Source organism: Tyto alba, unplaced genomic scaffold, assembly GCF_018691265.1.
Source record: "Tyto alba isolate M040663 unplaced genomic scaffold, T.alba_DEE_v4.0 Super-Scaffold_12, whole genome shotgun sequence".
NCBI classification, from domain to species: domain Eukaryota; kingdom Metazoa; phylum Chordata; class Aves; order Strigiformes; family Tytonidae; genus Tyto; species Tyto alba.
The window spans coordinates 4,442,339-4,453,005 of record NW_024881274.1 but is presented as its reverse complement, the minus strand read 5'-3'; the positions used below and the strand labels follow the sequence as shown (position 1 = coordinate 4,453,005).

Genomic DNA, 10,667 nt, shown 5'->3' with positions numbered 1-10,667 from the left:
GAACCCCCAGGTAACTGCCACGGCATCTGTCCGAGATGGTATTTCTAACCTGATTCAGATTTCCAACCAGCCCAGGAGGCGACAGGCGTTGCTTCAGGCAGGCACCTTAGACGCAGTCACCGCACGGATTTGTCACCCACCTTCCTCCCCTCCTCAAAACTGCAAGAGAAACCTCCCTGTCCAGATCCCAGCACCGCAATCGCAGTTAAAAGCTGGACCGGTTTGCTGTGCAGATGGGAGTGCTAGCAGGGCATTCGGCGAGAGCATCCTGCATCTCACAATGTGCTCTTTCCCCCGTAGTTTGTTCCATCTTTAGCGTCGCTGCAAGATCTGGCTTTCCAAAGCAGCTCAGGAAAAAGGGGGAATATGAAAAGGATACAGAGACGAAGGTAAAGTGAGGTAAAGAAGAGGAATCGTCTCCTAGGGGGTGAGAAAATGCTGGGTTTAATTCTAGTCTTGTCCCTGGCAAGTTACTTCTCGGTACTGCAACTTCTGCTGAAAGATGGGAAAAGGACAACTGCTGCCTTCAGCGGGACGAACCCCACCATGAGCAAATCTAGCTTTCTGTAACAGCAAACCAGTGGCTTCTGTTTCCTTTTTAAGTGCAAAACGGCCTTCCACCCCTTTACTTCTGGAATACTATAGAAACCCAACTGCCCAGCTTGGGGGAAGAGGATCTGCATTTCCTTCTTCCTTTTACGATTTCCCAAGTCAAAGAGGAGCAGTGCCCTGGCATGGCTATGATTTGCCACCTCCCATCTGTGCCACAGAGAGGGAAGGGGAGAATGTTATTGCCCAGACTTACACATGCATGTCCATAAAACCAAAATCACAAATAAATTCAAAATAAACTTCCTACCAGGCCTGTGCTTCTGGCAAAGGAGATCCCGAACCCTCTAGGGAGAAGGGAAATGCTCCGCATCCATTTTGAGCAGGTAGAAGGGGCCACCCACAACCCCCCAAATCAAAACACCCTGGAAATATTACAATTCTCTCTATTTTTTAATGATTTTATGGGTGGGAAGGGAAAGAAGACTGCACAGCCACACGGCCATGTGATGGAGGAGGAAGCATCACTGCAGCTGCCCGCGTTAGAGGAATAAAAATTAAACCTCCCCAATAAATCCAGGCCCAAAGAGTCTCCCCTCGCCTCATCCATCACCTCCCAAAGGGCTCAGCCACCCTGCCCCACGCCGTGCCTCCCTCTGCCATACCCACAGCTGGGTCCTGCAGCCTCCCGAGGTGGGGGACTGGGAGGAGAAGCAGCATTTTGCCTTTCCCCGATGGCCAGACTGGAGGGAACAGGATGGGGAAGAGCCGAGCCTGGAGGCAGAGGGTAGCACCACAATCCCACCTGTTCCCCTGGTGCAAGATAAAACAGTTTCTAAGGGCAGAGCCAGTGACTCCCACGGGTCCCCCCAGTTGTCCCCTCACCCCAGTTTTCTCCCTTCAGGCCAGTTTTACACACACACACACCCCCCCCCCCAGCCTGGGATGCTCCTCTCTGGGGACTGATGGGGACTCCTCTCCACCACAGCTCCCCGACACCCTCCTTTGGTGCACCCACCCAACCTGTCAGAGCCCTCTGAGCCCCCCCCATCATCCCCTGAAGGGGGGGGGGGACACGACACCCCCTCACCCCCTCCCCAGCCCCGGGTTGGTTTGCCTGGGTTGCAGGCAGCAAAGGGTTACGCTCGGAGGTGCCGCTCTGCTCCCAGCACCTGGCAGGGGAGGGAGCGAGGAGGGGATGGAGCGGAGTTTCATTGAGTCTCCAACAAGGCAGCGAGGAGCAGGCAGGGGAGCGGGCAGAGGAAGAGGCAGAGGAAGAGGCAGAGGAAGAGGCAGAGGAAGAGGCAGAGGAAGAGGCAGAGGAAGAGGCAGCGGCAGCAGGTGAAGCCGCCTCCCGCCGCCCGGTCCCGCACAGCGGGGTGGGAGCTGCCGGAGCCACCATGGGCCGGGGGGGGGGCCTAGGAACCGGTTTATAAAGGGGGACACCCCTTTCCCTTCGCTGACGTTCGTCGCTTAAAAAGAAGGGAGGGAAAAGAAAACCAAAAAAAACCCAAACAAACAAACCCGTAATCATTAAAAAACAAAACAAAAACAAAACCAAAACCAGCAAACCCACCCAAAGCCTCTCGAAATTTGATCTACGGCGAAGGCGGGCGGCACCGGCTGGAAAATGCATCTCCCTCGGAGCTGCATCGTCCTCCTCATCCAGGGGAGCATCTCTCTGCTGGTGAGTGCTGGGGATGGGGAAGGGGGGGACCCGGGGGGGGGGGTCGTGCTGCTAAAGGGGCAGAAGGGGGTTGACAGCCAGGAACATTTCCCAAATCAATTTATTCCATTCACCACCACCCCCCATGCCCCCCACCCCTCATGCCCTGGAAAAGCAAACGTCCCAAAACTTCTCGTATTTTGCAGCAGGTAGTGGGGGGGCAGCGGGCAGGGTGGGCTCGCAGGCAGGGCTGGTGATACAGGTACCTCCTGACCACCCTAAAAATCTGCAGCACCCCCCCCCCCCCCCCCCCCCTCAGCACAGCAGTCCTGGTAGAGCTGCTGGGGGCTGCTCGCCCGCCCCCCCCAGCCCCCGGGCTGGGGCAGAGCTCCGGCACAGCCTGGCAGGCCGACCTTGACCTCGGCTTCCCCGCTGCCTTCTCGGGCCAGGTGAGCCCTTCGCACCCCTGGGACCACGGCGGGTGTTTGCTCAGCAGCCCAGCACCGAGGGCGATGGGGCTGCGGCATCCGCCTCCCACCCGGGGAACACCCCCCAGACCACCCTCTGGGTGCCCACAGCTTCGCAGCAAGGGAGCCTTCACCCCGACAGCCCCCCAGCCCCTGTCTCCACTTATTTTGGGGTCCACGGCAGAGTCCCCGTGATGGCAGCAGGAGAGTTTGCAGAGGAGCCCGTGCGTGGCTGTTAGAGGCAAAGGGCATCTCCTCGGTCTCTCACCTCTGCCCCTCACCTGTCCTGCTGCTCCCCGCTCCGTCTCCCCACCGGCCCGTGGCACAGTTTGGAGGTCAGAAGAGGGTTCCATGGGACGTGCCGTCAGCAGCGAGACCGGTGCGAAGGCCACGAGGAGGGCACCCTCATCGTCCGTGCGCATCCTCCCCCGTAGCACCCTCGCCCCAGCAGCTGCGGAGATCCCCCAGGTGCAAGCGCTCTGCCAGGCACCAGCAATGAGCAAAATGCAGCCGTCCTGGCTCCTTTCACCCATTCCCTGAGCAACCGTGAGAGGAGATTGAGAGCAGAGGGAAATTGCTACCAGAGGGAAATAGGAACTACAGAGACAAGTAAAGAGGAAAGGCAAGAGAAAAGGGAAGTAAAGAAAGCAAGGGTGGGAAAGAGGATGGCTGGGTCATGTCTGAAGAAGTGGGGTGACTCTGGAGAGCAAGACTGGGCAAGGGCGGGTAGGGACCCATCACCCATCTCTCACTTTCCACCGTTGCTACATTCAGGTGATCTGTGGCCAAGAAGAACCAGGGGAAGGTGCAGAGCAACGTGAACCCAAGACCCAGGAGAGAGCTCAAGTGCAGAAGATGAGAAGGCTGCTGTCTCCAAAGTCCCTGTTAACTCCAACCTTACTGCAGAACATGACCCTCCTGGAGGTGGTGAGCAGCTCACAGGAGTTATGGGATATCCTGGATAACCTCTCCGAGCCGAACCGCGCTCCACACCCCAGAGGACAGAGGGACTTGGGGCCAGCCTCAGGCAAGCTTAAAAAAATTTTTGGCTGGGGAGATTTCTATTCCAATATCAAGACGGTGAAGTTGAACCTCTTGATCACCGGAAAGGTGGTTGATCACGGCAACGGCACAGTCAATGTCTTCTTCCGACACAACTCTACTGGGCAAGGGAACATCTCCGTCAGCCTCGTCCCCCCCACCAAGGCAGTGGAGTTTGACCTGGAGCAACAGATCTTCATTGAGGCCAAAGAATCCAAAATCTTCAACTGCCGCGTGGAGTATGAGAAAGTAGATCGTGCTAAGAAGACCACGCTCTGCACTTACGACCCATCTAAGACCTGCTACCACGAGCACACCCAAAGCCACGTCTCCTGGGTCTGCTCGAAGCCCTTCAAAGTCATCTGCATCTACATCACCTTCTACAGCATAGACTACAGGCTGGTGCAGAAAGTGTGTCCCGACTACAACTATCACAGCGACGTACCCTACTACCCCTCGGGATGATGCGCTCTGCCCATCGTAGGATGCCCCGGTGACGAGCGGGTGCTGGGGGGGGCGGGGGGAGGGATGGGGATGGTTTTGTAAGCAGGGGCAGGAGCACAGTGGTCCCTAGAAACCAGAAGCAAGGAAGGAAGAGGAGGATTTTCCATTTTCCCCAACAGCTCCAACATCAAGAGGATGAATTTTAGGCTATGGGGTACCGGCGTCGCTAAACCTGGCCTGGATTTGTGGTCTTTAGAGACTGGTCCACAAAGGCAGAGTCTGAATTTAGGGTACAGAAAATAGGGCATAAAGCCACAATCAGGACTTGTGTTTCTCAGTGCAATAATGGATTTGCCTGGATCTAGGCCACACGGTCCTAAAAGGTTGGTGACCAGGCAAAGAGGGCTCCAGAAGCAGGCTTAGGCAGCCTGGAGCCCCGGGGAAGACCTCAGGGGTGGGGAGAAAGGTACGTGATGCCCTCCATGGCTGTAAGACATCCATGGGCAGCCACATCATCTCCCCCACATCCAAGTTCTGCAGTGGCAGGAGGTGGAGCTCAGTTTTCCCCCATCGAGGTGCAGAGGGCTACTGGGATGGAAACGGGGAACCGGGGAGGGCAGGGAGGGACCTTCCTGGGGTGCCACCCCACCACGGCTCACACCGGGCGCGACGGCGCAGGGGGGGTTTCAGGGACTTGAAACTGTGGATCTGCAGGTAGAGAAAGCCGGGTGGAATCCGTCCAATCTGCTGACACAATATATGATTCATGTGTTTCCCCTGACACGCTGTGATTCATGCGTTTCCCCTTCATCTCATCCGTGCTTCGTCTCGCTGCCGGTGCCCCAGCGCCCGCTCCCACCCTCACCCGGCCACGTCCAGCTCCAGGCGCTGCCGTCCCTCGGTGGAAAGGTGCGCGCCCGTGCGCGTATGTGTATGTAAAATGGAGCTCTGACTGTAGCATTTAATTTACTTTAAAGGATAAAAAAAAAAAAAACAACAAAAAAAAAACCACAACAACACTGTCCTTGAGAGAGAGAATAAAGTTTTCACAGTGGCACCGAGGCAGGTCAAGTGTTTTTACTGAGAGCAGTTTCAGTCTCCTCAGGGGAGAAGGAAAATGAACTGATGGGGTTGTGAACGAGGCACAGGGCATCGCCAGGACCCGGGCCCAAATTCAGCTCCTTTCAGATGCGTCTGAACTGGCCCCCTGTAGTACCTGGGTGTTGGGTCCAGCTTTGGGGTCTACCGGGACTCGGGCTGGCACCCAGACGCTTGGTTGCTCTTGCTGGTGTGTGGGCTCATTCTGCACCACTGATGGGTGTTGCCAACCTCCTCCCCTTCCTCTTATATTCAAACTTCAGGCTCCCACTGATGTGGACACATTCCCTCCGACAGAGAAGACCAAAAAAAAAGCAGCTTCCCCCCTCCCGCATCAGCCCTTCCTTTTCCCCAAAAAATTCCCCATATCCAGAGCACCAGACCAGCTCCAAAAATCCCCTTACACCTCAGCAGAGTCACGAGGCAGGTATCGCCACCAGCACAGGTTTTATGCTTCAGCCTTCACAAGTCAAATTCCTTCTCTACAGCTTGGAGAGAGGTTTGCTGGCTGCTGGCAAAGTTTCATTTTATGCACTTTTACATCTAGACAGAGGCCAGTTCCAAAATACATCGAGCAAAGAAAGCCTTTTAGTGCAATAATCAATGAGAAGACTTTTACTCTGAGAACAGAAAGTTTAAAATGCTGTGAGAGCATGGTTGCAGAAAATAACAGGAGCAATATTTGGTATTGGGGGGGGGGGTGGGGGGTGGATGGGCGGGGAAAAAAGCCCTGTCAACAAGCTATCTCACAAAAGTATGTTCCCTGAGGGTTCACGCTTGCTTTAAGGCAGGAACACAAAAAGACAGGTTAAACCCATTTCTGCCAGCACAGACAAAACAAACAAAACCACCGCACACAGAATTTGCTCATTTTGGGAAATTTCAGACAATTGCCATTTGAAGAAACAGAGCAGGCAGCGGGAGCAGAGAACCAGGCTACAAAGGATGCACCATTGTCAAAAGTGATGTGGCGGCGGCAGTTACTAGGAGACCAGGACGGGCCATTATTCGGGCTTGGGAGAAGAGGATTCCTGCTAGAGGAGTCACAACCCATGCTCAGAAAAGAAGGATTTTGCTGAGCTGGAGGGCAAACAATACAAGAGAAAAAAATCCCCCCACCCTAAATCTGCCTGCCCTTAACCCCCCTGCTCACCCTCTGCTACAACGAGGTGCAAGGGAGAGCCTTTCCACCGGCTCCTTTGGTAAAATTTGTTAGAGGCTAAGTCAAGGTGTACTTGAATGCATTCGCTTATAGTTTACGATTATTTGCTTTGTGGGGTGTTGCTCAAGCTGTGCTGCACAGTGGAGGTTGGCCACAGAGTTGTTCCTGCTTCTTCAGCGGAGGAGTTAAATCCCTGCGACTGCCTCTGCTGCAATATTACACAAGAAACCAAGGTTTAATTTCTTTCCCCATTAGTACTTGGACATAAAATAGATTTGGGGGTGGGGGGAGCTAAAATTTATCCAAATGAAGTTCCATGAGTTGCAAACTTCTTTACAAATGAAGCAGCATGTAATGACTGTGGAAAGCAGACTTCAAAAACCCTCCGTGACTCCAGGGTTCAGCAAAGTGCCACAGAAGTATTCGCAGGCGTTTTTGCAATTAGAGCCTATCTCCACTTATGAAATGCAGCCCCTTATCATCTTTGGCAACTCAGTGGATGGCCAATCTCTTTGTCTCCAAAGCAGGAAAAGCCCTGATGGGAACTACTTACCGCTGTCATCTACAACTACACAGTGAATGTTCTCCATCTCCAGTAATTAGCTCTCTTTAGTTTGTTAATACTTTTTCCTCTTCCCCACAAAATCCTCCTGATTTAAATTTCATGAGTCACCCAGCTGAGCTAACCTGTGCTTCTGCACATTTGGAAACTGGATTCCCAGAACAGCCTGCTCCACCCTCCCACCAAAGTCAATCAGCAGCCCCCGGCCATTAATTGCACTCATTAGAGCTGGTAGGGACCAGTCAATCCGGGCTCCCCAGCACTGGTATTAGATGAGTCAGAAAAAAATCAGGAGCTGATGGACTTGCTGCAGGAATACAACCAGCCCAACATCCCCCCAGTCCCGACACCGCTCTCCATCCCCGGTGGCGGCTCCCATCGCTTCTGTCTGCTCCGGTTTTACGGACTGAAGTGACGAGACATCTGGTTTAGTGGTGAACTTGGCAGTGTAAGGCTTGTGGTTGGACTTGATGATCTTAAAGGTCTTTTCCAACCTAAATGATTCCACGATTCTTTAAAGTGCTGTTTAATTCTCCCATTAAGATAATTTTCTCAACTCTGAGATCAAGTGCTCCCTTATTAATTTTGTCCTATATCGTAAAAAATAATTGGGACTAATCAACCTCAGATAAATCTAAATCCATCTCTCTGTAGGTTACTGGGACCTCTTCTCCCTTTGTAATCTTCCGGTCAATCAGACTTTGTCTTTGTACTGTTTCCTATTTACCATATCCAAAAAACACAGCAGTGGCCTCAGATTCAAAATGAGACTCTCATGGCCAGCTATCACCTCCAAAATGTGCTAATGCAGTACTCCAGGGTTTTGGAAAGGACAAAACTCACAGGATGGTACAATTTAATGCAAAGGTGGCACAACCGGATCCTTCTTACTGCTACAACAGCTTCAAGGCATCAATTTTCCTCAACATGGGGTCAGTCGGGTTTTTTTCCAAACATAAACATTTTTAGCAGGTTCCAGCCAGACGTCAAGATCCTGAACAAGAAGGAAGTTTGTTCATGAAAAGCCTCCAGACAAACTAATGAGCAGCAAAAGGTTATTGTCACAAGAGCCCTGCTTGATGTGAGAACTTCTTTAAAGGCATCGACATTATGGAGGTGCTCACCTTTGAGGTTTTCACCAGAATTTGGCATATTTGGAGGAGTTCCCAGAGCGGTGGCTATCACAGTCATTTGGTTACTCAAGAACTTCAGCCTCTAGAAAAATAAACAACTGGCTTAATCAGAGGAAAACTAATAAAATGGGATTTCTAGAGGCTTGGAAGTCAAAAACCACAAATATAAACCTCAATTGGTGTTAGACTTCACAATTTCTACATGTAGCTCTCTTTACGGCCCATCTCAGATTTTCTTTTATGAAGTTTTCAGGCTGGTGACACTGAGGTCCCTGCAGCTGGATAAGCGTATGACACGGTGCTTGGAGGGCACTGGAAGCTCAAAGCATTTACATTTGTGTTGCTCTTATTTTTTTTTGCATCCCCCCCCGAGTCTCCAGCACAGCTCCCCGGGTCACCAATGACGTCGCAGCTCCCGTAACATCCCCTGCCAGGACGAGCCTGGCCCTTTGTTCCTAAACCAAACTGCCGAGGTTGAGCCTCACAGAGGGAATCCTGACCTAAGTGCTTTCACAACACAAATAAACATATTTATGGTTTCATGCCCAAACTATCAAATGGCTAATAGAGCCTTTGCTAAGCTTTAGCTTAGGTGGGCTACGGATGCTGTGTGTGTGCAGTGCTGCTTCTTTACAGAGATTATTAGACTTTAATGAGGTCTAGTGAGTCAGCCAAGGCTTTATGCTTGTAATCCCCCATTTGAACAGCCATAGGTAGCTCCTGGATGCATTAATGTTGCTCTTCTGGGTGCATAAAAGCAACTTTGGATCCAATTTTGTTGTAATGGTTAGTGCCAGGCCAGCATCACACTGAACACAGAGCGACGGCGTTTGCCCGAGATCTCAGAGCCGGGGCAGTGCGGGTGCCCGGGGTCCCACTCCAGCCCACGGCCCCTGCCCCCCCGGGGAGCCAAAGTGCCTTTCAAGTCCTCTTGAAGTCTCTTCACCACCGCTCTGTGTCATCTTTCCTTTGCTAAGGGAAGAGCTTCTCCTCTTCGCAGATCCAGTTTCGCGGTGCCAGCGTAAGCTGTGCTAAGGACAGACATCTCATTCTCCAAGCAGTTCAAGAATCTTAATTCCTGGGTATAAATCCTGATCATGCTATTGGCTTTTCTAATAAACTTAACCAAGTTATTCCAGGCCTTTGTCTAGTCTGCCTTATCTCTCTTTATAAAGATAATATTCATTTGCCTTCTGGGGATGGGGTGAGACTCCATGATCGTCAAGCACTCTGGAAATCCTCCACTGAAAGGGGAGGCAAGCAGAAATGATTATTCATGAAATCCCCAGTGTTATGACTTGTTATTACACGCAGTAGACTAAAAATGCAAGTGGGCTGTATGCATCATGTATTTGATCTAAGAATTATTACAGTTTTGCCAATTAGACCCAGAACCCAAATACAACCGCTTCCCTCCTCCTCCCGCTCCCCTGCCAGAGCTTAGCACCAGCTGCCGTTTCATAAACACCAACATTTCCCCATCTTCCTGCGCTTTCAACAAACTCCAAAAGCAGCAGGTCTCTGATTGTTTTCCCTCCAATTAATGGCAGAGTGCACTGCTCTCTCAGAAAGAAGCTGCAACGTGTAATGTCAGATCATGACAACAACTGCTCGCCCGTCAGCAGCTTTTTCCTGCCCGAGAGGGAGCCGTGCCGAGCGGGTGGGTGAGAAAAGGACCCCTTGGCATCCCCCCCCCCCAAACCCCTCACCTACCTGAGAGCATCAAACACCGCTTCTGCTGGAGGGATGGGGCTCGAGGGTTAGGCAACGGGACTGCTTTGCTGTTCAGGACGGCATCCAGCCAGCGCTGGAGGAATAGGGCAATCTGCTCCCTTAGGGGAGCTCAGCTCGTACACGCTGTTCTGCAGAATAAGGCCTGAACCTCCTGGTGGGAAGGAAGGATTTACTTTTGCCTGAGAGGTTTCCAGACCTACCAGAGCACCCATCTGTTACCCAAATGTCTCGTTTCCTAAAGGCTTGTGCCCAAAGAGTAGGAGGGGGATGTGATGCAGTAACCCCTTCTCCTCCAGTCCCCTAAGGTCACCGCTCACAGTGCGGTTTGCTGTTTGTCATGCTGGAACATATCTGTTACCATCCGGATTGTGGTGAGGGTTTCCTCTGGTGTCTTGTTAGATTGCAAACAAAGAGACAAGAAGAGCAGAGTACAAGAATAGTGATTTTTTTTTTTTTTTAATAGAAATATTCCCATTCAAGTGCTGTAGAGATAATTCAGACTTACTTGGGTTGCACAAAATGATCCAAGAGCGTTGGGGTGCGAGGGTGGCTGCAATCACAGCTCTCAGCTCTGTGCGCGTACAAGAGCAGCACTGAATTAGCATTTCTTGCCCAAAGAGCCCTTCCCTGTGCCCCCGGGGACAGGCAGAGCTGGTGTCACAGCCTGGGAGCTAGTGCAGGCAGGAGCCCTCCCTGCAAGCAGAGTCGGGGATTAACCAGCACCAAAGGCTGCAGGAAAAATCTGGGTGAGACGGAGTTGAGCAGATCGTGGAGGAGAATGGTGTCTGTCTGATGCTCTCACACACACACA

General features: G+C 52.1%; 1 protein-coding gene across 1 annotated transcript; it reads left to right on the top strand.

Annotated features, from left to right (window-relative positions):
• Positions 1-1,836: 1,836 nt before the first annotated feature.
• NXPH3 (neurexophilin 3) lies at positions 1,837-4,230 on the top strand. Its single transcript, XM_042787397.1, has 2 exons — positions 1,837-2,236; positions 3,457-4,230. The coding sequence occupies exons 1-2, from the start codon at positions 2,180-2,182 to the stop codon at positions 4,186-4,188; spliced, it is 789 nt and encodes a 262-aa protein (XP_042643331.1). The 5' UTR covers positions 1,837-2,179; the 3' UTR covers positions 4,189-4,230.
• The last annotated feature ends 6,437 nt before the right edge of the window (positions 4,231-10,667 follow it).

Bases quoted from the DNA above. Each gene is read 5' to 3' on its own strand.
- NXPH3 (XM_042787397.1), top strand. From the start codon at position 2,180: ATGCATCTCCCTCGGAGCTGCATCGTCCTCCTCATCCAGGGGAGCATC. The intron at 2,237-3,456 runs GTGAGTGCTGGG...TGCTACATTCAG, and splicing joins AGGGGAGCATCTCTCTGCTG to GTGATCTGTGGCCAAGAAGA.